Source organism: Manis pentadactyla, chromosome 2 (genome assembly GCF_030020395.1).
Source record: "Manis pentadactyla isolate mManPen7 chromosome 2, mManPen7.hap1, whole genome shotgun sequence".
Classification (NCBI taxonomy): domain Eukaryota; kingdom Metazoa; phylum Chordata; class Mammalia; order Pholidota; family Manidae; genus Manis; species Manis pentadactyla.
In genome coordinates, this window is record NC_080020.1 from 211,374,458 (window position 1) to 211,395,346 (window position 20,889).

Genomic DNA, 20,889 nt, shown 5'->3' on the forward strand with positions numbered 1-20,889 from the left:
AAAGACCCCTTGGGTGGTCATCTGGGGAGGGGAGGCAACTGGTGGAGGGCACTGCTGAGGAAGAGGGCCCGGGGCTACACACCTGTCTCCTTGAGCTCTTTCCTTGGGCTGACTCGGATCAGGAGGCTAGTAGTGTGAGTGCAGGGGCTGGGGGCCACTTTGTTCCTAAACTGCAATAAAATACATTCAGGAATAGGACAAGAAAGACACTGGAAATCTGGAGTTTGACATCTGAGTGATCCTTAAAACTGCAAGAGCATGAGCTCCTTGTGTTAGTAACCCTTGGATTTAATTCACAAGTTGCCTACCCTGCTGCCTTCTTTCATATTCACCCCCTGGTATTTCACTCAATGTAGCCAGAGAGGGTACGTCAGAATCTTACATGTATTGTTTGTAAAATTTTTCCTCCACAATAGGGCTTTCAAACATTTTCTGCTGCAGTTATTTTATCAAATGAAATCGCATAGAGAATCCCAATATATATAAAATAGATAAAACTTGTACATTATGCATATGTATCTTTCATAAGTTCTAATTTATGATACTTGCATTTCATTAATATATTCTTACAGTTAAATGTTTATGTAAAGAGTTGCTTCTGATGAACTCTAAAATTGAAATCTGGAGTCTTGGCTGAGGATGTCTCATTAAGATGAAACCAAATTGTTTGCTGAACTTCTGAAGCATTGTTATAGAACCCAGTTTGAGAATCAGTTAGACTATCTGCTCTTTCATCTACTTTTAATTAAAATTTTTTGTTATTGAAGTATACTTGGTATAGAGTATTATTTTAGTGTCAGGTGTACAACATAATGATTCAAGACTACATATATACATAATGAAACTCTGACCACATTAAGTGTAGTCACCATATGTCACCACACAGAACTATTGCAATATTATTGACTATTTTCCCTATGATGTACTTTCCATTCCTGTGACTTATTTATTTTATAATTGAAAGTTTATACCTATTTATCCCCTTCATCTATTTCATCTATCCCCTACCCTCTTCTCCTATGATCAGTTTGTTCTCTGTATCTATGAGTCTACTTCTGTTTGTTTATTTTTTAGATTGCACATATAAGTGGAATCATATGGTATTTGTGTTTCTCTGTCTGAGTTATTTCACTTAGTGTAATTCCCTGTAGGTTCATCCATGTTGTTGCAAATGGCAAGATTTCTTTCTTTTTTATGGCTGAGTAATATTCCATTGTATATATGTACCACATCTTCTTCATCAATTCATCTATGGACACAGGTTGCTTCCATACCTTGGCTATTATAAATAATACTGCAATAAAATAGGGATGTATATCTTTCTGAATTAATGTTTTTGTTTTCTTTGGGTAAATATACAGAAGTAGAATTACAGATCATATGGTATTTCTATTTTTAAACTTTTTGAGGAACCTCCATGCTGCTTTCCACAGTGTCTGCACCAGTTTACATTCCCACCAACAGTACATGAGTGTTCCACATCCTCAGCAACTCTTGTTATTTCTTGTTTTTTTTTTTTTTGATACTTGCCATTCTGACTGGTGTGAGATAATATCTCATGCTGGTTTTGATTTGCATTTCCCTGATGATTGGTGATGTTGAGCATCTTTTCATTTGTCTGTTGGCCATCCCTATGTCTTCTTTGGGAGAATGTCCATCCAGGTTCTCTGCCCATTTTTTTATTGGGCTATTTGTGGGTGTTTTTTTTTGGTGTTGAGTTGTATGAGTTCTTTATATATTTTGGGTACTAGCCCTTTATTGGTTCTCATTTGCAAATATACTCTCATTTATTAGTATAGTTTATAAGATCCCTGCCCTGCAAAGGTGCTCTGAAGTTGGCACCCAGTTATAAGCCACTATAAAAGTTCTTGTGAAATCCCAGATTTAATTACATGTTTAGTCGCATTCCTGTGTGCAACATAACAGTGTCACTTCTTCTGCTCAGAAATGGCACAGTGCCATGCCTAGCAGATGCTGGAGACGATGTTCCCAGCCTGCTGTAGCCGTGGCCCTTCTTCCTCGAACGGGTTCTTCGGTAATGATGATTTTCTCCTTCCACTCTGCTTCTACTTCAGTATCCAGAAATAAATGCAGTCCGACTGCAGAAGATCCTGAACCACGTGACCTGGCCAAGTGAGTATTTCCGTCATCCTGTCGGGCTCAAGGGACTCAGCTTTTCTAAATTTGGGTCTGTTCTCTTTCTCCTGGTGGGATGTGTGAGTTACTGGGGCTGTTCCCCCAAGGAGCTGTGTCCTGCACCAGGGTGGGCCATGTGGTCTGACAAAGCAGTTGAGGAAGTTACACAGGTTAGAAAATAGCTCTTTTTTTTTGCTTAATTTGGGTGTGTAGAGATATATGTTAATGGAAATGAAGATTTCTGCTATTTTACTAGTGTAAGAAGAACAGGTGAGCACTTCTTTCTTGGCATATAAATTCCATATGGAAGAACTGCATCCATTTCCTCAACCTGGCAAATAAATATTAAGGATTGACTATCCTATGGGGGAGCTTTCTGATGATTTCATATTAAACTGATCAGCCTATAAAAATCTGGAAGGAGGGAGCACATCACCCAGGGAGACTGCAAATGAGTAGCATGGATGCCTTCATAGGAAGCATGGGGTAAATTATTAGAAAAACTTAAAGTCCAAAAAAATTTATATGTATATTTCAAGTGAGAAGAATATTTCTCCAGAGAGGAGAATAAACTTCAAAATGAAAAAATTAAACCAAACAATTAAAGGGTATTTGCTGCCTAAGATATGTGATTAATTCTCCTTTATATGAAGCCAAGACTTCAAATCCAAATAAATTACAGTCCAATGTATTGTGTAACTCAGGGCTTGAAGTAATTTTTGGATGGTTTCTTGAAGCCACATTTGCGTATCATATAAAATCCAGAAGGAGAGACTTTAGACTAATTATAGAATGTAAGAAAACCCCACCCCCTGAAAAAACTCTAGGGAAACTATCTAGAAGAGATGGCTTATGCACATTTGGAATGTTCTAAATGCCTTGATCATGAGTATGCAAAAGAATGTATGGCTAGATTGTTTTCACTGGGTCCTATGAGGGAGTTTCTGGATTGATAGAACTACTATTGATTTTGGCCAAGCATTTGGGAAAGTATCCCATGATAAATGGTGATATGTGCATTGAAAAGTAGCAATATGCGATGTATTTGTAAGTCTTACCACCATTCCCTAATCATATAAATATAAAGCCAGAAGGATAATTCTATTACAGATGAGAGTCTTTTGGTCCCCTTCACTTCCTTGGCTTTTATCAATGATTAAGAAGAACACATGGAATGTAAGCTTATCAGATCTGCAGATGGCACAAAGCTGGGAGGAATCATTAATATAACTGACAGCAGAATTGGAATTCAGAATGTTCACAGCAAGCTATGCCCAGACCAAAAAGATGAAACAGGTCAGATAAGCTAGCTGCCTTTTCATTATTTAAAAAAAATTGGTTACACAAGTTCCCAAAAGAAGAGACCCGTTTTTGTGGCAGTTTATGTGAAAGATATCTGTTTAATTTAGTTAACGTAGAGCTTAACATGAGCTCATAGTTTCAAGTTGCTGCTCAATAAGCTAATCCAAGTCCAGGCTGTGTTTAATAGAAACATTTAGTTTTGTGTTTTTGAAATTGTATTCCAAGCAACAGTAGAGACTAAGAGGTTTTAGTAAGTGTTCCATGAAATAAAAAGATCACATTCTATGGTCAATTGTGCTTGGGAAACTCAGTGTTAAGAAAAATTCTTCTCCTTAGTGTCTGTCCTATGCTAAAGTGCATGGAGAATGGAGAAAAGAGTCTCTAGATACAAAGCATTTCAAATTTATTTGAACTCAAAACCCATTTGCTGCAGAAAATCTCCCTTGGAACATAATTTGGGAAATGCAGCCTGAAATTTTTGGAAGTGATTGACCCATTGTACTCTGCTTAATCAAATTGTATCTGACAGAGTGCATTCCAGTCTCAGTTTCCACATTTTAGAGGGATGCTGGCCAAGAATAGGTCGAGAAGGAGGTGCTGAGGGTTTAGAGACTGTGTTTGGGATCAGAGGAGGTGTCACAATGGAGACATATGCCTCTTTGTGCTTCCCTGGAGTCAGAACTTGGACTAGTGACTGAACTTTACAGGAGGCTCCTCGGGAGTTAACGTAGGTTTCTGCTGACCAGAACCATCCACCCATATGAAAATGTGAGCACCCATTATGCAAGATCATCTGTCAAATATCTGCCAATTTGGGCAGAGCTTGAATGAGCTGATCTCAGATCTCCATTCAGGTTTGGTGGTCCAGTACTCTGAGAGATGCCTGTGTCCTAGGCACCCAGCCATGTTCATCTGATCCTCCGTATAAGCAAAGCCAGGCTGTAATCAGGTATTCTCTACAGGCTTTACTGTGCCTCTTGGGTGTAGGAATCATGACCAAGACTTCTCTGTCTCTACTGTCCTTCGTTCTCTTCTCCCCCCACCACACACACACACACACACTTCTGTTTCTCTGCAGTTCTGGGGGGCGCACAGCCTCTCTTCAGCCTGGATACCTGCTGGAGGATCCGGGCCCTGCTGAATGTATCTTTTCAGGTCTGTGGGAGGATGCCGGCTGCCAGAGGAGAGCTTGGCTCTGAGCCAGGCTGCATGGGTTTTGGTCCCAGCCCCAGCACACACTGGGTGTGTGGCCCCAGACAAGCCACTCAGCCACCTTGTGCCTCCAAGGCTCATGGGCAGCACGGAGACGGTATCAGATCTGCTCTGTAGGGTGGGTGTGAGAACACAAATGGGAGAACCCAGCTAAAGAGAGTAGGACAGAAACTGCCATCAGTGATCAATATTAGATATTAATAACAATAATCCTACTTCCTGATAGTGGGGATAGGCAGCTGCCGGGTAGTGATTAGTAAAATTCTCCAGGTTACAAGAAGCTTTTACAAGGGTCTCAGGGCCCTCAGCTTTACATTCAGTGATGGGGCAGTGGTGGCCCGAGTGTACGGATCAGGAAAGTAGACCTCAGGAAGTTAGTTAATGACATGCCACAACTCACCTTGCCTGGTTCTCGACCCTGCAATTTTTCTAGCAAAACCTCTGCCTTTCTAAGTGGACCATTTAAACAAAGTTTGATTATCCATACAACAGGGGGCACATAGAATGGATAGTATGAGGGGGCTGCAAATACAAAAATGGTCTTTGCAGAAACTTTGCAGAGGGTCTAGGTGGCCTGGGATAGTGGTCAGGTATATAGGTATTGAAGAGGTCCCAGCCTTGTCACCAGTTGTATGAGCTTGCGCACGATCATACTCTTTGAGCCCTTGTTTCACCATCCATAAGAGGAAGGGTAACACCTACCTGACCTACAAGGTGAGAATGGAGAACCATAGGTCAAGTGTGTAACTCAGTGCTAGACCGACTGTAAGGGCTCAAGTAGAACGTGATGAGTGCTGGCATTTTGACCCAATCTCTCTGATGCAGTGGTGTTTGGACATGAGCTACAAGGCCAACCATTAAGCTTTTAACTTCTCATGAAATGACTAAATATAAGAGGCATCCTTAGCCACCCTGTGTCTGACTCTCTCCAGAAGCTTGTCTTTACAATAATGAAAAAAAAAAAGAGTTGCTGCTTTTGATTTAAGTCATCTGAAATTGACCATGTCAGAGTATCCTGCTTCACCTGATGGTGGCTGTTGTCATCGCCATCACCGCCGGCAGCACTTGCTCCGGGGCCACTGTGTTCTGGCTCATTCCCCTTTCCTAGCAAGGGCGAGGGAGCCCTGCGCCCGACTGGCCAGTCAGGGGAGGCCACCTAGGGACATCAGACACAGAATAGGGCTGTCTACAAATTGCACACCACCACATGGAGAGCCAGTCACTGCTGTCAGAGGTGTGGATGAAACTCCCATGGTGGCTTTGACCTTTGACCTTAATCCTCCTATCAGCCTCATTCATCGCGTACCCTGAGCATCCTGGATTTCAAGGACCCATAGAAGCAGTTGATGCTCAATCAGGTAAGAACAAGTCTTAGCCACGCCTCCTTGCAGGATGGTGCAGAAATGGCCGTTCTGCAAAGCTACACAAGCTGCTTCTCTCCCTTTCAGCCCTTTACATCCAGCCATTCACCCCGCCTTCTCCAATCTCCCCTCAGTGAGTCCTCCTTTTCTCTCTCCCAAGCCCAGAGAGCCCGTTGCCACAGCCTCCTGAATTTCCAAAGCACACATCTGCTCACGTGGCTTTCTTACTAAAAGCTTTTTGAGACTCCCCATGGTCTTCAGATAAAAGTCCAAACCTCTTAGTGTGGCATTTACAGTTCATATATTGGCTCCTTTCTACTCTTCCGATCATTGCTCACAATTCTCCCCCATGTCTCCTGAGTCATAAAGTTGGAAGCCTTTCAAAGTTTGCATCATGTGCTTAAATTAAGCACATTTTCCCATACCCAGACTGTCTAGGCTCCATAACAAAAAGACTGCTCCTTTTCTCAGAAGCCTTAATAAGAAACGGGAGAGGTAGTCAGATCCTGGAGTGGACCCTCCGCCGAGTTCCTGTCCTGGCAGCAGGCCCTGCTGGTTGGATCCTCACACCTGCCAGCAGCGCCCTGCACAGCGGACACAGACATGGAGGGGCTGTCAGGTGGTGCTTGGGAATGCCTGGCTTCCTCAGCCTGTGGTGTGGGTTCTCCACAGGAGGTGTTCCATAAGCAGGACAGTAGCCAGTCAGGATACCTGAACAGCACCCAGCTGTGGGCTGCCATGGGGGACGCAGGTAAGCTCAGGAGCACAGGTGCTGGAAGACGCACACTCACCAGTCAGGGAGGGGAGGCGGGTGTGAATTCTGAAGTAATTGTAACGTACAAAGTTACTCCCCAAGTTCAGAGGCCCGAAGATGTGGATCTGCAAATAACAGAAACATTTACTGTTATTATGACTATGATTGTAGCTATCGTAACTGAGATGGAATACCCAGGTATTTATTTAATCTTCCTCAGCACGCTGTTATAATCCCCTCTTTACGGAGGAAGAAGTAAGAGCTCAGAGAAGTCAGGTGACCTTCCTGGAGTTTAAATCCAGGACTGCTGTGCTGAAAAGCAGATGCTCTGGACCACTAAGCACACCGCCTCCTGCCTGGAAGGCCAGTAACTCACCTGATAAAAAAGTTTTCATGCTGGTTGCCTAAAGAGGCAGGAATGGGGAGTGGAGATAAAATCAGTGGACTAAATGATTAAACATTCATAATGAACCCATAAAGGAAGAGCCCCATGTCCTGGAAGTGGAGGGACAATTTAAGGGGCCCCAGGTGGGAGGGGAGCTGGATATGAGGCCCCAGCCCCTACAGCAGGAACCTGTGTTCCATGCCGGAGTCCTGCTCAGTGATGACACCTGCCAGCTGATGCTTATCCACTATGGCGGCCCCAACCTCCGGAAGGACTTGGTCAGCTTTGTGCACTTGGTGCTGAGTGTGGAGAGCAGGGAGGGTGAGCTGCTGGGCAGAAGGAAGAGCCAGGGCTCCCTCTGCACTCCTCGTGGACTGCCTGCCTGTCCCCGTTCACAGCGGCCAGAGCAGAAACAGCAGCCCAGGGAGTGATGGGGATGCTGGCTCTGTGCCTATGAGCAGGGCTGCATCTACCCAAACCAGTTTATGTCCTGCCTGTCCCAGATGCAAATGTTTGAGGCAGCTCACTTATAAGTGTGGCTGCATTTGGCTTCACATAAGCTGAAATAGGGTTCCTAAGGTCAGGGGATATATGGGGGCAACTAGTTCACAAGGTTTCCAAAACACATCAGCTGTGTTCCTTTATGCTGTGTTTCACACATGTCTTCCAAAACTTAACCCAAGATGGCAAAGATATCTACCTCCAGAAGCCAGAGGTAAGCCTTTCCCCATGGGGTTGCCTCACATCATTTTAAGTAGGTATGGCCACTACAGGTCCAGGCCCATGTGAAGGAGAAGGGCTCTGGGGACCTTTCATTCTACTGAGTTTGGGATGTAGCACTGCATTCATTGCATTCATTCATCAAACATTTACTGAGCACCCACGTATAAAGGGAACAGGAGACTGACTCAGTGTACCCAGTGCCTGTGACTGCAATGATGCCTTGTGACACAACTTCAGTGGTGACAACAGCACCATTTTATTTAGTTCCCCAGCCACACGGCTGGGAGTCAGTGGGTTTGGCTGGCTGGCTTGTGGTCTGTGGGTGAGCTGGACGCTTTGCTGGGGTCCCTTCACTGAGGAATCTCTGGCCAGGTTTGCCCTTCTCAGGACAATGGCAGAAGCACAGGGGAGGAAGCTTAAACACCCAAGGCCTCCAAGCCTGAGCACACCGTGCCTTACAACTCATTCTGTCACCACATCCTGGCAAGTCACATGGCCAAGCCCGTGGGAGAAGAGCCTCCTCTTCTGTCATGAGAGGGACTTCAAAGTCACTTGCAGAGGGCATGGACGCAGAGCAGTGAAGACTGGGCCAGCAATGAACTCCAGCACAGAGAGTAATAGGAGAGCTGCTCTAGATAGGGTGCTCCACACAGGCCTTTCTGGAGGAGGTGACTGCAGTTGAAACCTCAAAGAGAAGAAGGAGCCAGGCAGGCAGAGTGGGGTGTGGGGAAGGCTGAGGCTAGGCTAGAGGGAACAATGCATGCAATCCTGGCTAGAGTATAGACAATGATGAAATTTGCTCAAGCTGAGTCTGAAAGGGTCAGGGTCCAATCAGAGGCCAGAAGTAAGCTTCATTTCAAGAGCTGGCCTAGCCTTCCCCAGGTGGGCAGGATTCTAGCTTTGTCTGTGTGCCCTCTTCCCAAATCTCATACAGCACTTTGCCTGTAGTGGGTGCTTGACAAGAGCGTGTTGAGAGAATGAGGTGCTATGCCAAGGAGAAGGCAAATCTGTATCTGATGCTGATTGTCTTCTCTGATCGTTCAGACTGCACGGATTCACTGAGCACCCGTTAGGTGCCAGACATGGTGCTAGGTGGTATTCTCTGAAAGACATTGGAGTCTGGAGTGAAATCATCTGCTCTTTCTTTGTAAAACACATCCTCTGTTAGGGCTGCTTAGAAAGGGCATAGCAAAAGCTGGGGTTTCTTCCTTGACCTCAAATGTCTATTGCATGGGATATCTTTCTAAGCTATAGGGACCCTCAGCATGTGTCTCCCCTCAGTCACTCCTGTATTTGAGTGTGAAGGTGGGATTCAGCAGGAGGGGCAATGGTTAGAACCTTCTGAGCCCATCCTCATCTCAGACCCCCAAACTCCCTCCTGATATCAAGAAATCCTTGCACAGTGCAGGCTCAGAGGAGAGCAGGGCAGCATGAGTGGGCTGTGAAGCAGGATGGCCCACAGCCTGAGCAGGCTCCCGCGATGCAACACACTCTTGTGGGAAGAGAACTGCACTGTGAGACCCCAGGAAAATCACATTAAATCTCTGGGCCTCAGCTTCCCTACATGTGAAATGAGTTACCCAGCACCAACCACCTCCGGTTCCATGAGGAAGAGATCCTCGGGCCCATCCAAAGAGGTCTACAGGGAGTGTCAGCTAACCTGTTGGAATTTCACTCTGGGGTTTTCTGACTCCATTGGTAGCCTCACCATTAGCACCTTCATCATCACCATCATCAGTATCATCATTCTGATGGAACTGTCCTGGGGGGTGGTTTCTCCCTGTGTGAGTTAGAGGGACTGTTCATCACGCCCACATAAAGGTGCTAGACAAATGGGTCCATAAATGTGAAGATGTAGAATGTGCTGTAATGGATTTCTGCTACTCAGTCAGTCTGCACACCTGCTCACAGCTGCCACGAGCATGCCAGACTGAATTCATGGCAAAAAATTGCCCTGAGAATTGAATACAGAATCAGCCTGTATCTCGGCTATCATCATTTACAGGCACCATGAGAAGACAAGGTTGGTTTATATTTCAGGTAGATCTATACTTAATACCAGATGGTGTGGTCCCTCTGGCTAAACCATCCATTAATGTCCTGTCTCCAGGAGGGACTCCTCCAGCGTGAGGGGGACAAGGCCCCCAGTTCTGTGTCAGGCTCCGGAACTTGGTGACTGGGAAATGAGGCACCCTTAACTGAATGTCACAAGCGGCTCTGAACGGACCATAATCTGCTCCCCATTGTGTTCAGTGGCTAATGATAACTGTGTGCTCCTGGACCTTGCCTGCCGTCCCTGAGGACGCCTCATGTGGTCCAGAGGTAGCCATTGGGTGAGACTCCGCCCACAACCCACTCTTCAGGGCTGCACCTCCTGTCATCACCTCAGCCGGGAAGATCTCTCTTCTGCAGGGCTCCCCTTTGGATGGCCAGGAAGTAAAAAGGGAAGGCAGGTAGCAATGACCGCCTTGGGTTTGTAAACACCAGCTGTCCTTCTTTGTGGCCAGAACTTTGTCACAAGCAGAGATGTTCTCCGATGTGACCTAAGCAATCTGATTCCAGAGTTGGTATCTTAACCTCTGTACAATACTGCCTGCGTGGCTGTCCAGTTTTAATAACCTTAGATGTGCAAAGTTTCACCACATTTGGGGTAATAGTCTGGGTTGCAAAATCTAAAGGGGGAATGAAACATCCTTGAAGGTGTGCCAGCATCTATACATTGCGGGAGGCATAGGCTGAATTTCAAATGTTTGAGGGTGGGGTGGGGAATATGTTGAGCTTTCAAGAACACAGAAGGTAAGCAAATTGGCAGAGCCCAGATGGGGCGGGCTGGCGCTGGCATCGAGGTCTCTGAGTGGTCTTCTGCTGACAGTAGCTCCAGATGATTGAATTGTGAGAGAGGGACTAATGGATTTAAAACATCTGAGTTCTCAGGTCAGAAGCCCTCTGTGTACCTACTTCAAGTAAGAACAACAAATCCATGCTATATTGTGAAGTTAATGGGAGGAAGGTTGGTATTACCTGATTTTTTGAACTACTGTGTCATTTCACTTTTGTGGTATCCCGCCCCGCCAGCCCAGAACCCAGGTAGAAAGGCAAAATAAGGCCAGTTCCCAAAGCTCATGCATTTTGCTTATAGGTTAACAATTCAGAACCATTCGTTGAAATTCTGTTTATTCTTAATTTACAAACTGTTTTCCAAATCCATACAAAACTAAAGGAGGGAGCTGAGTGGTGGGATAAAAGGGGTAGAAGTAAAGAAAATTTATAAGGCATGTAGGGGAAGGAGGAGCTCTCCCAAAGCATGGCTTAAGGACATACAGAAGTATTTTATGTAGAAAAAACTTCTGGCTAATATAAATGAAGTGTATTGCAAATAAAATGTAAAATGGTTTGAAACAAAGTTCCAGATACATGAGGTATTACCCATTTATAAATGATGATCATGTATTTATAGTTTTTAAAAAAATTTGGCTGTTTACTTATTAGTATCTCTGTCTTCAAATTCTGCCATTGTAAATATTTGATTTTATTAAATAGTTATTGCTTTGGTCCATGAAGGCAATTTTGGCGGTATCTCGGGTGGTGGGAATATGGTACCATTACCCTGTTCACGCTTGTGTGGTGGTTTGGCTTGGTGCCCAGGGAATCTAGAGTGAAATTAATTAAGTCAGATAAGGTATCTCCTCTAGGTTCTCGGTGCTCTGAACTGCCTCCTGTGTTACTCATGTGTTACCCTCCCTCCCCTGAGTCTGTGTATCACCATGGCAACTCAGAGATGCCCTGTACCCTGATGAGACCACCCCACCCAATTCTCTACAATGTTCCCCAAAACTGAGTACTGGAGATCAAGGTCAGAACCATTTCTCCACCCAAATATCCCCTTCCCACCTTCTGTCACTCCAGGACATGGGAGGCAAGTCAAGATCTGGGACAGGATGTACTGGACGAAGGTCAGGATGAAGTCAAGCTGAAGATCTGAGAGGTGGACAGCGATTCCTGGGAGTTGAAAGTCACAGTTTATCTTGACCAGGGCAAATGGAATGTGGGACTACTGGACATGGAGCGGAGGAGGAGCAAGGAATCAGCCTTCAGGTGCCAAGACAGGGGAGGTCAGAGAGCCCAGAAGGTTGGATTGTCCACAAGTCCCGCCTAAGGAGGCCAAGCAAACGAGGTGAGCACCTTGCTAAGCTTTCAAAATCTCAGGGGGAAAAAAAGGGACTTTGGTAAAAGAAAAGGACAATACAAGAGGGGACTGAAATATTATCTTTCCTTTATCCCTTTTCTCTTTCCCTTCTCTCATGCTGTGTATAAAAACTCAGTCAACAAACAGAGCCTTCCAGATTCCAGTTGGGGCCCGGGGCAGGGCAGGCAGCAGCAACTGGAAATAGCATGCTGGTTTAGAGAAATGATTTTAACCTCCAGGATTTTCAATCTGATATTTCCCCACTGAAATATATCTTAAGGATGAAATTAGTTTCATGGGTCATGGGAAGGTAAAAGTGGGCCAGTGGGCCTGGCTTTGTGGGGGAGCAAGCTGTGTGTCCAGCTCTCGGGGAGCTCTGGGAAGATGGCCATTGAGGGTTGTGGCCCCTGTCCTGAGTTACCATGTCTTTTTCAGTGCCCTGAGGACAGAGGGGGTACAAATCCAACAGGAATGAAAGTGAGGCGAGGTTGGGAAGGAACATTCTAGCTGTGTAACATTGGACCTCAGTTTACTTATTTATAACATGGAGCCCAGAATGTCCACATTACTGGGTCATTATGGATATTAAATAATGCTAGCATGTTACAGGCACCCAATAAATAAAGCTCCTCTTTTATCCTTGAGCAGTTTACAACTAGTATTATTTATATACATTTTTGTTTTTAAAGAACACAGTGACTCATAGTGACAGCTCTTCTGAAACACCCAAGGGTTCACACTCCATTTCTCCTTTCCTCCTCCTGCTGCACATCTCTCTGACCAAATCTAGCCATTTCTTTGAAGTGTGGTCTCTGGAGTACTGCTCCAACGTCAGGGACTCAGCTCCGGGACCTCAGAGAAGGTGCCCATTTCGTTATTAAAGCCCTGCCCCTCGCTCGCCTCAAACCCTAGAGGCAGAGGAAATTTACTTATCAGAGCCCAAGCTGTCAAGTAGGAGTTTTCTGGACCACAGACTAAGCAACTTCTGGAGACTGTATCCTGTCCAGCAGTTGTTCCAGAAACTCTGCTCTGCAACTCAGATGTGACCTGGAGCTGACCTGACACTAACAGTGGGAAGGCATGGGAGTTGTGCGGTCTAGAACACACACTCTCTCCGTTAGACCTCAGTCCTTGCTGTGGCTCTCTGTCTGGATCGGCTCGGCTGGCCAGCACACGGTGCTCCAGAGGCCCTGCATGGTGAAGTCAGTTGGGCAGTGAGCTTTCATCTCATCCACCTGCCCATTCATCCAGCGTGAAAACACTTCCCCATCCAGTGGAAGACACATGTCAACCTTCTACAATGGGTCAGGCACCATGCTCAGCACTGGGAACATGGAGTCACAGTGGCTTACTGGGATAACAGATGACTGGCAGGTGGCCTAGCACTGTGGTGAGGATGCAGAGAGCACTGTGAAGACCCAGGGGAGAGGTGTCCAGCCCAACCTGAGGGGGCTGGGGGAGGAGGCTTCTTGGGAGTTGATGTTGAGCCATCTTAAAGGAAAGAGGCACTTGGCAAGAAAATACAGGGAGAACAGCAAAGTTCCAGGTCGACTGTGCTGCACATAGGGAAACGATGCAGAAGTGAGGAATGGAACTGTGTGTTTGGGAAACAGCCCTGCAGGTTCTGTCATGGTGTCCAGCTCCTCGCCTGGGGGCCAAGGCTTCCCCCAAGGACTGCACGGCTGCTCATCAGCCACTCAAGCCCTTCCTCTCCGCTAAAGCTAGGACGTCAGCAGGCTGCAGACAATGACTTTGGAATCAGAACCTTCAAATCCTGCCTTAGTTCAGGGGAACTTGGTGTCATTTCTTCATTTTCTGAATCTCTACAGCCTCATCAGTAAAATGGTAAGAACAATACTTCCCTCATAGGGTGACTCTCGTAAGTGACATACCAGAGGTTCTGGCACTTGGCAATGCACTTGAAAAACGTGCATTTTCTACCTGATTTAATCTGACTTTTAACCTGATAACCTGATTTCCCTGGAGGAGCAGGTGTGGCATGTACTGAAGCTGCGCTAGCACTAGATGGCGCTCTGTCCCCGTGCTCGGGCTCCTTCAGGGTGCAGGATGATGCGGGACCGCGGGCGACAGCTTCAGCCCCGAGGCTGGGAAACCGGCTGATTTAGTGCCCGGTCAGCCTGATTCAGCTCAGAAGGCTGGCTTTAGCCCCTCATAGACTCACTTTCCTTGTCATGTCTCTTTCTTTCTGCCTAGTTTTAAATTGATGCACTGTACTTTACTTTAAACAGCTTATTCTTTTCTGAAAAAATCAAACTACGTTTTTAAGCCCTTGTCGTCAACGTGTCTCCTTGAGGGATACAGTGCCCCCACCTGCTCACCCTGGAGCCCCAGTGCCTAGCTTAGTGCCTAGCTCACATTTAGGATTTTCTGAATGAATGAACCATTTTTGAGGTCGTTCATTCATTCATTCTCCATCTCTTGACACTCCAGGGACATGGGCACCCTTTTCCCTGACACGTTCAGAATTCATCGTCCCAGAAGGATTAACCAGCTGGGCCCAGTTCCAGAGCCTTTAGCTTTCAGGTTGAAGTGGCAGTGGAAGCTCTGTGGGCATCCGGGAGGAGGCCTGCTTGGTGAGTCCTCACCTCCAGTCTAAGCCTCAGCTTGCCCAGCGTCTCCTGCCTGCAGAAGGCAATGAGGCCAGAAGTCCTGCAGCCCCCGCTCTCCCCGGGGGCGGGGGGGGAGGGTGGAAGGAGCAGGCCTGACCTTTCAGGGGGTCTGCGCATCTTTTGTTTTCCTGAAAAGCTGTCCATACGCCTTAGATGGGTTCCCTAACTTCTCAATTCAACTGTTTAAAAATTATGTCTGCAGTTGGAGGAGATTGGATTGTATAACTTCGAAATCTTAAATCTGCCTCTGGCTGGAGATAACAAATTTGCCAAGAGCACAGGCTGGCCTTAGAAAGGATGCCAGCTTGAGTCCAGCTCCACCGTTCACTGGTGTAAGCTACCTTTGGCAAGTCACCAATGTTCACTCCTGTGGTCCGGAGGAGGTGGTGTGGATCATGTGTGATCGTACATGCAAGTTGCTTAAGCTCAGAGCCAGGCCTCAGCTGTGGCTTTGTCCCCTTTACAGCCACATTGACCCACAGGAGGAGCCTGCCTCTACCTTACAATGGCCCCAGGACTCTTCAAGGGGAGAAGCGAGGTGGTTTCTGAACCAGAGGCCACAGGGCACGGAGTCCTGAAAACCAAGCTTCAGTTCTGCTTGGAGAATATCTATTTGGAGGTTTTCATGCAAAGGGTTCATTTCCCATATTCATTTTAATTTTGGCCAAATGAAAGGATCAAACTGATTGTTGTCTTTTGTTTTGACTTCCCGTTGACCTCACATCAAGTCTCCCCCAAGAGGGAGCATCACCAAGCCTGATGTCCCCCTCCCCCAGCCATCGGATGGGTCTGTTCGTCAGCAGCATTGGTGAGAAGCAGCCTTACCGGGTCCACACAGCCGTAGCAGCTCATGGTCAGGCAGGGAGGGGGTGTCCGGCTGAGGGCCCTGGCTGGCCCCTTCCACTCTTTCAGCCTTGGTGTTGCACACAGTAGGGCCCCCGCAGCAAGGCTGGCCCGGGCACTAACCGTCACTCCCATTTTGTGTGGTCAGGGGTTCCCTAGGTGCAGCTCAGATGGTTGACTCACAAAGACCTTTTCCTAATAGGGCATCCTTGGCCGAGTGTTTACGGCCAAGCAGATCACCGTGTGCAGACATTCCTCTCCACAAACACACCTGCCTCTGGGTGATGCAGGAGCTTCCGGAGGGAGGGTGGGGCAGGCAGGCCTCCCGTGGATTCTAGAAGGTGTGCACATGTGTTAGGTTTACAGGCATTGCCTGGAAATGTCCAGTGAGAGTGCTGCTCAGACCTGCTCACTGCCGCAGAACTCTTCCCTTTGTGAGTGAGTGTGTGTGCATTTGGTGTCCAACACCAGGCTTCCAGAAGTGATGGCTCAGATCAGACCAGGCCAGGCTCTGAGGCTCAGGAGCTGGGAGGAGAGGTCTGAATTCTACAAGTTGTGCTCTGAAAGTTGGGAGTCTTTAAAGAGAGTGAAAATGATCCAGGGGGCAGGCTGGTGAAATAAGAAACACAAGTAACCAGAAGCCAAAGGACCTGAGCTTATGTCCCTTCTGCTGCCAACTGGGTGTGTGATTGTGTAGCCTTAGGAAAGCCATTTACACCTACAAAGTACACCTATCTGAGTGCTGGTGTACCCATTTTTCTGATTTGGGATAGTAATTCCTGCCTCACAGGATGGTGGCAGAGATTAAATAAAATTGTGAGAGTGGCAGAGCTTTGCAAATTGTAAAGTGGGGTTCACAGTTGGGTGTTACTGTTCTAGGGGACAGACCAGGCATCATGTGCATTTGCTGGATTATTTGAAAATATTTGATTCTGCTCTACAAAATAAGAAAAACAAGCAAGTGAGGACAGATCAAACGAAGTGTAGAAGCAAATGTTTGAGAGACTGGTTAAGTGAACCTGTGTGTCAACATAGATAGGAAGAGATGAAGGAGCTGAGCAGGTGCTGGATATTCCGGATTCACACTAAATATACATGAAGCACCTGATGTATTGAGTATTCAGGGTACATCAAACACACACGAGGCCCAGAAGACAGTCTTCAGTGAGCCACCCACTGGTCTCATTCTAACCCTAGAAATGCAGTGAGAGCTAAGGCTTTCCGCTGACCGGCTGGTAAACTACAGCTGGCCAGCCACCTGGCCCTGCGTCTCTCTGCCAGGGCATCTGTGTGCTGGGCCCTGGCAACTTCTGTCTTTTGGGCTCTTTGCTCAGGCCTCAGCTCCAGTGCTTGTGACAGCACCATCAGCAAACAGGGCTGGGGTGGCACAGGGATGGTCACACGAGTGTTGCATGACTCAGGATTTAGTAGTGTGGTCCTTCCATGCCCTCCCACTATATTCTAAGTGCATTAACTACCCCATCTTTCTCCCCTTGCTTTCTGCTGTGTTTTAAATTGATTAAATCAACCACGTGATCTGAGCCTCTTGCTTTGGTCTGCAAGCTCATCTGTCTGGTGAGGGGAACAGCTCGCTGGTAGTGGAGCTGCAGGCTACACTGAAGCAAGGTAATTTCCCTCGTGCCCCCTGGGCCAGAACAGGGGAGTGGGCTGGGGTGGGAGGACTGCGTGCTTCATACTGCTAGCTTGGCTGCTGAGATGGGGGTGCTGGGTCTACGTGTGTGGAGGGCAGAGGGGCCCCTCAGTGCCCCTCCCCACCAGCCCCCATCAAGTGGACCTGCTTCTGCTCAGTGCTCTGCCTAAGACCACACACTGTGCACAGTCTCCCAGTGGCCCTGCAACTCTCTCCCCTTGTCCTGAAAGGACAGACAGGGAAGTGATTTGGGCAGCCACCTGCCAGAATCTCATGCTCTTCTCTTCTGCCTGACCTGTGTTCCAGGCACACTCTCACCATTGCCTTCCTGTAGCCCGTTCCGAAAGTCATCCACCAGAGGCTGCATGGCAGAGCACAGGGACAACTGGGTCAGAGCCCAGCCTCTCACATACTAGCCGTGGGATTTAAGCAAGTCACCTGAACTTGCCTTGGCTTCTTCATTAGTGAAAATGGCACCTGACCGGGTGCTAGGAACAGCTGGTGTTTATTGAATAAGCCCAGGCACATATAAGACAGGTAGTCCTTTGTTTTATTTTACTTTACCTCACTTTGTTTTATTATTTACATACTTCTTTGTTTAAAAAAACACACACACAGGTGTAGACTAGGTCTTAGCAAATGGAGATGAAAATGCAGCTCCTGTTCTTAAGGAGGTTGCAGTCTGGCTGGAGAAAAATGCCAGAAGGTCAGTCCAGGGTTGTGTGAGGAGCTCAAAGACATATCCAGGGAAAGAGTGACGATCCAGGAGAAGGAACAACATGGGAAAGACAAGCATCAGGAAGCGGGACAAGTGGTGCTAATGACAAGTGATTGGAGTAGGATGTACGGGGTTTTGGAGAGATTGTTCTAGTAGTTTAGTGGGGGACAGACTGGCAGAGGTAGAAATGGGAGGAAGTTCAGAGACTAAGTGACCAAAGTCCACGGGAAGTGGCGGGTCCTCAGGACTTAACTCTTCCTGGGCCCCCTCCTCGGGCTGCGTAGAGCCCCGCAAGGCCCTGACATCAGGCCCAGTGCCAGCCCCCGCCCTCACGGCTGCAGAACGGGCCACTCTGGGAAGGGAGGGAGGGGGGAGGCTGTGCTGTCCCACCTCACGCCATCAGAGACCCAGACAGGCCGGGCTGCCGGTGTGAGGGGACAAGGGTGGCTGTGGGTCGGGGTGTAGAGGAGGCCTTCCCAAGCCCCGCCGCCCTGCGCAGGCCATCCTCAGCGAGGTAGGGGAACAAGGGGAAGGAAGAGGCCTCATGGACAATGCGACAGCTGCTCTCCTGCCCTGGCTCTCCCCACTCAGCCAGAAAGGCACTCCTGTTCCACGCGTCTTGGGAGACACCCCATCAACACAGCCCTAGAAGCAAATGGGGCACTTGGCAAATGAGACAGGCACCCCCCTCCCTCCCCAACCCTAACCCGCTCAGATACACACCATGCAATTCCAGGCCCTCTGGGAAGATGCTTTAAAAATCCCTTTTTACAAACGATGGAATCTCATGAACATCAGGGGCTCTTGGACAGGGGCTTCCTTTCCAGGGGATGGTTTTTTTGAGGAAACCGTCTCACTGTAGGAGGGTCAACCTGAGTCCAGTCAGAAGAGAGAAACCACATAGTAACTTGAACAGGAAAGTTCCATATAAAGACTTTTTAACTGTAACAGGGGATTGGGTAGTAAAAGGTAATGAGAGAGCTAAACTGTGCATCAGTAGTAGGTTTAGGGCATCTGCTATCCCCAGGGCTGAAGTGGGGCCACCAGGGGAGAGCCTCCCTGGCCTGCCCAGGCCCAACCCAGACCTTGACGGAGAGCCCACGTCTATGGCTCCTGACTGGTGGGGAAGTCACTGTGGTGCCCCACGGAAATCTGCCCTCAGATGCTCAGGAAAGCTGCTCACGGAAGGGGTCCTCCGCTTTAAACAGCTCCCTTTAGGTGCACATTCCTCACACAGAGTGTTGAAAATCATTTTTACTCTTTCATCAAAGACACTCTTGAATGAAATTAGTATTTCCCCCCCTGTTAGCAACTGTGGGGCAGTGAAGACCATGGTGCCAGTGTGCAGATCACCACAAGTGGGCTGGTTCATGCTAAGGCACCAGCGGTTCACCCACCATTGCTTCTGCACCGTCAGTGTGAGCATCAACACAATGAAAAAGAAAAAAACAGCTGACTACTATTATTCAAATATTTTTGGCTCCAAGGGGCCCCTAACAAGATTCACAAACCACCGGTGCAGAACTGCTGAGTTAAGCCCCTAGACTAGGAAGTAGGGTCAAAATTCAAACCCTAGACTCCAGGCTGCAAACCCTGTGCTCTTTCCACCAAACCTATTGGCGGTCCCAATAAACAGCATCTCTCTTCCTTGTCTAGATTCTTAATAAGCTGAGCAATAAAATAATGCTAAAGTCCAAATATCATTTTTATAGTCGATAGAGACCAGTTGGAGGATATAGCATTAGGTCTGTCAACCATGTGGGCTTGATAATACCAAACCCAGTGTGCCCTGCAGCTCTAGGTCCCAGAAACAGGCTGGGGGAGAGGAGGGAGGAGAGGGTGGGGGGAGGACTGCCCGAGACTGCTGAACAAGGGCTATCTGTGGCTGCCCACCCCAGACGGCACAGGGCAGAACTGAGCAGAGCCTGGTCACTCACTCCTAAATCAGGCAAGTCTCTAGACCCTCATAAGGCAGGGAGAGACCCAGTTTAGAACAGGATCTCAGATGCTTCCAGCCCTCACATTCCACATGTGAGATGTCACTTCATGTGTGTATCTTCTTTCTACCCAGCCAAAGGCTATCTCTGTGTAGCCAATTCCCGGGATTTCTCATCATTTCTTGGATTTTCTCAGCACCCCCTTGCAACTTTCTATGTCATAGACTAAAAGTAATCAGATGCTTTTTTAGACAGATAAAGCATGTTAGAAGTCCCTTTATTAAGAGGCAGTGGAAGGTGAGGAAGAGAGCAGGCTGGCCTCTGGCCGGGTCTCTGGGGGTCTGTGCTGTGAGCGGACCTTCCCAGCTCCAGGCTCAGCCGGTCAGAAACCCCCAGGTAAGGGGTGTTAGCCATTGAGCATGTTGTGTTTTCTTGGTCCTTGGCTTCTCAAAGGAAATAGTTCAATCAAGAGACAGACTTTGAACAGTCGTAAGCAGCAGGAGTTTAGTAAGCAGGGTGGAAGTATACTCTTGAGAAAGGTGGAGAGCGGGCTGTCTGGAAACCAGAAACAGCGTCGCTATTAGGGGTAAGGTTGGTTTTTAAAATGGTGGGAAGTCCCTCCCTGCTTCTTCTGTCACTTTAATTGACATGTTAATGGACCCTTTCAGGGTACATGACCTTCTTTCTGGTGCACAGGCGCTTACCCATAAGTACCTAAGCAAAAACCCATGGGAGGGTGGGGGAGAGGGAAACCAAATGTAAATTAGTTATAATTATGGTATAATGAACCCTGAGGTAGCTCCGGTCACCTTCTGGGTCTTACTGTGCCCACAGCCAAGCTGTGTTGGGGGGCTTTTTGCAGCTTGTTTGGCCCTGATAAGAGGAGACTAAACCATAAACAGGACAGGTGTTGGGCGTGTCCTGCCATCTGGTGACAAGGGGGCAGGTGGAGAGGGGGGCGACCTTGTCCAGGAGAGGGTGGTACCCATTCATGTCTGCCTACTATGTGACAAGGTGTGCAGAAGTGTCGAGTCTCCAGGCACCTGAGTCC

General features: G+C 47.6%; 1 protein-coding gene across 1 annotated transcript in view; it reads left to right on the forward strand.

The window, feature by feature from the left end:
- The window catches only part of CAPN14 (calpain 14), a 74,597-nt gene that overhangs the window by 40,751 nt on the left and 12,957 nt on the right, over positions 1–20,889 (forward strand). Inside the window, 6 exon segments of the mRNA XM_057497550.1 lie at positions 2,076–2,133; positions 4,695–4,747; positions 5,940–6,008; positions 6,684–6,762; positions 7,358–7,471; positions 7,810–7,865. Of these exon segments, the coding sequence (XP_057353533.1) occupies positions 2,076–2,133; positions 4,695–4,747; positions 5,940–6,008; positions 6,684–6,762; positions 7,358–7,471; positions 7,810–7,865 (429 nt within the window).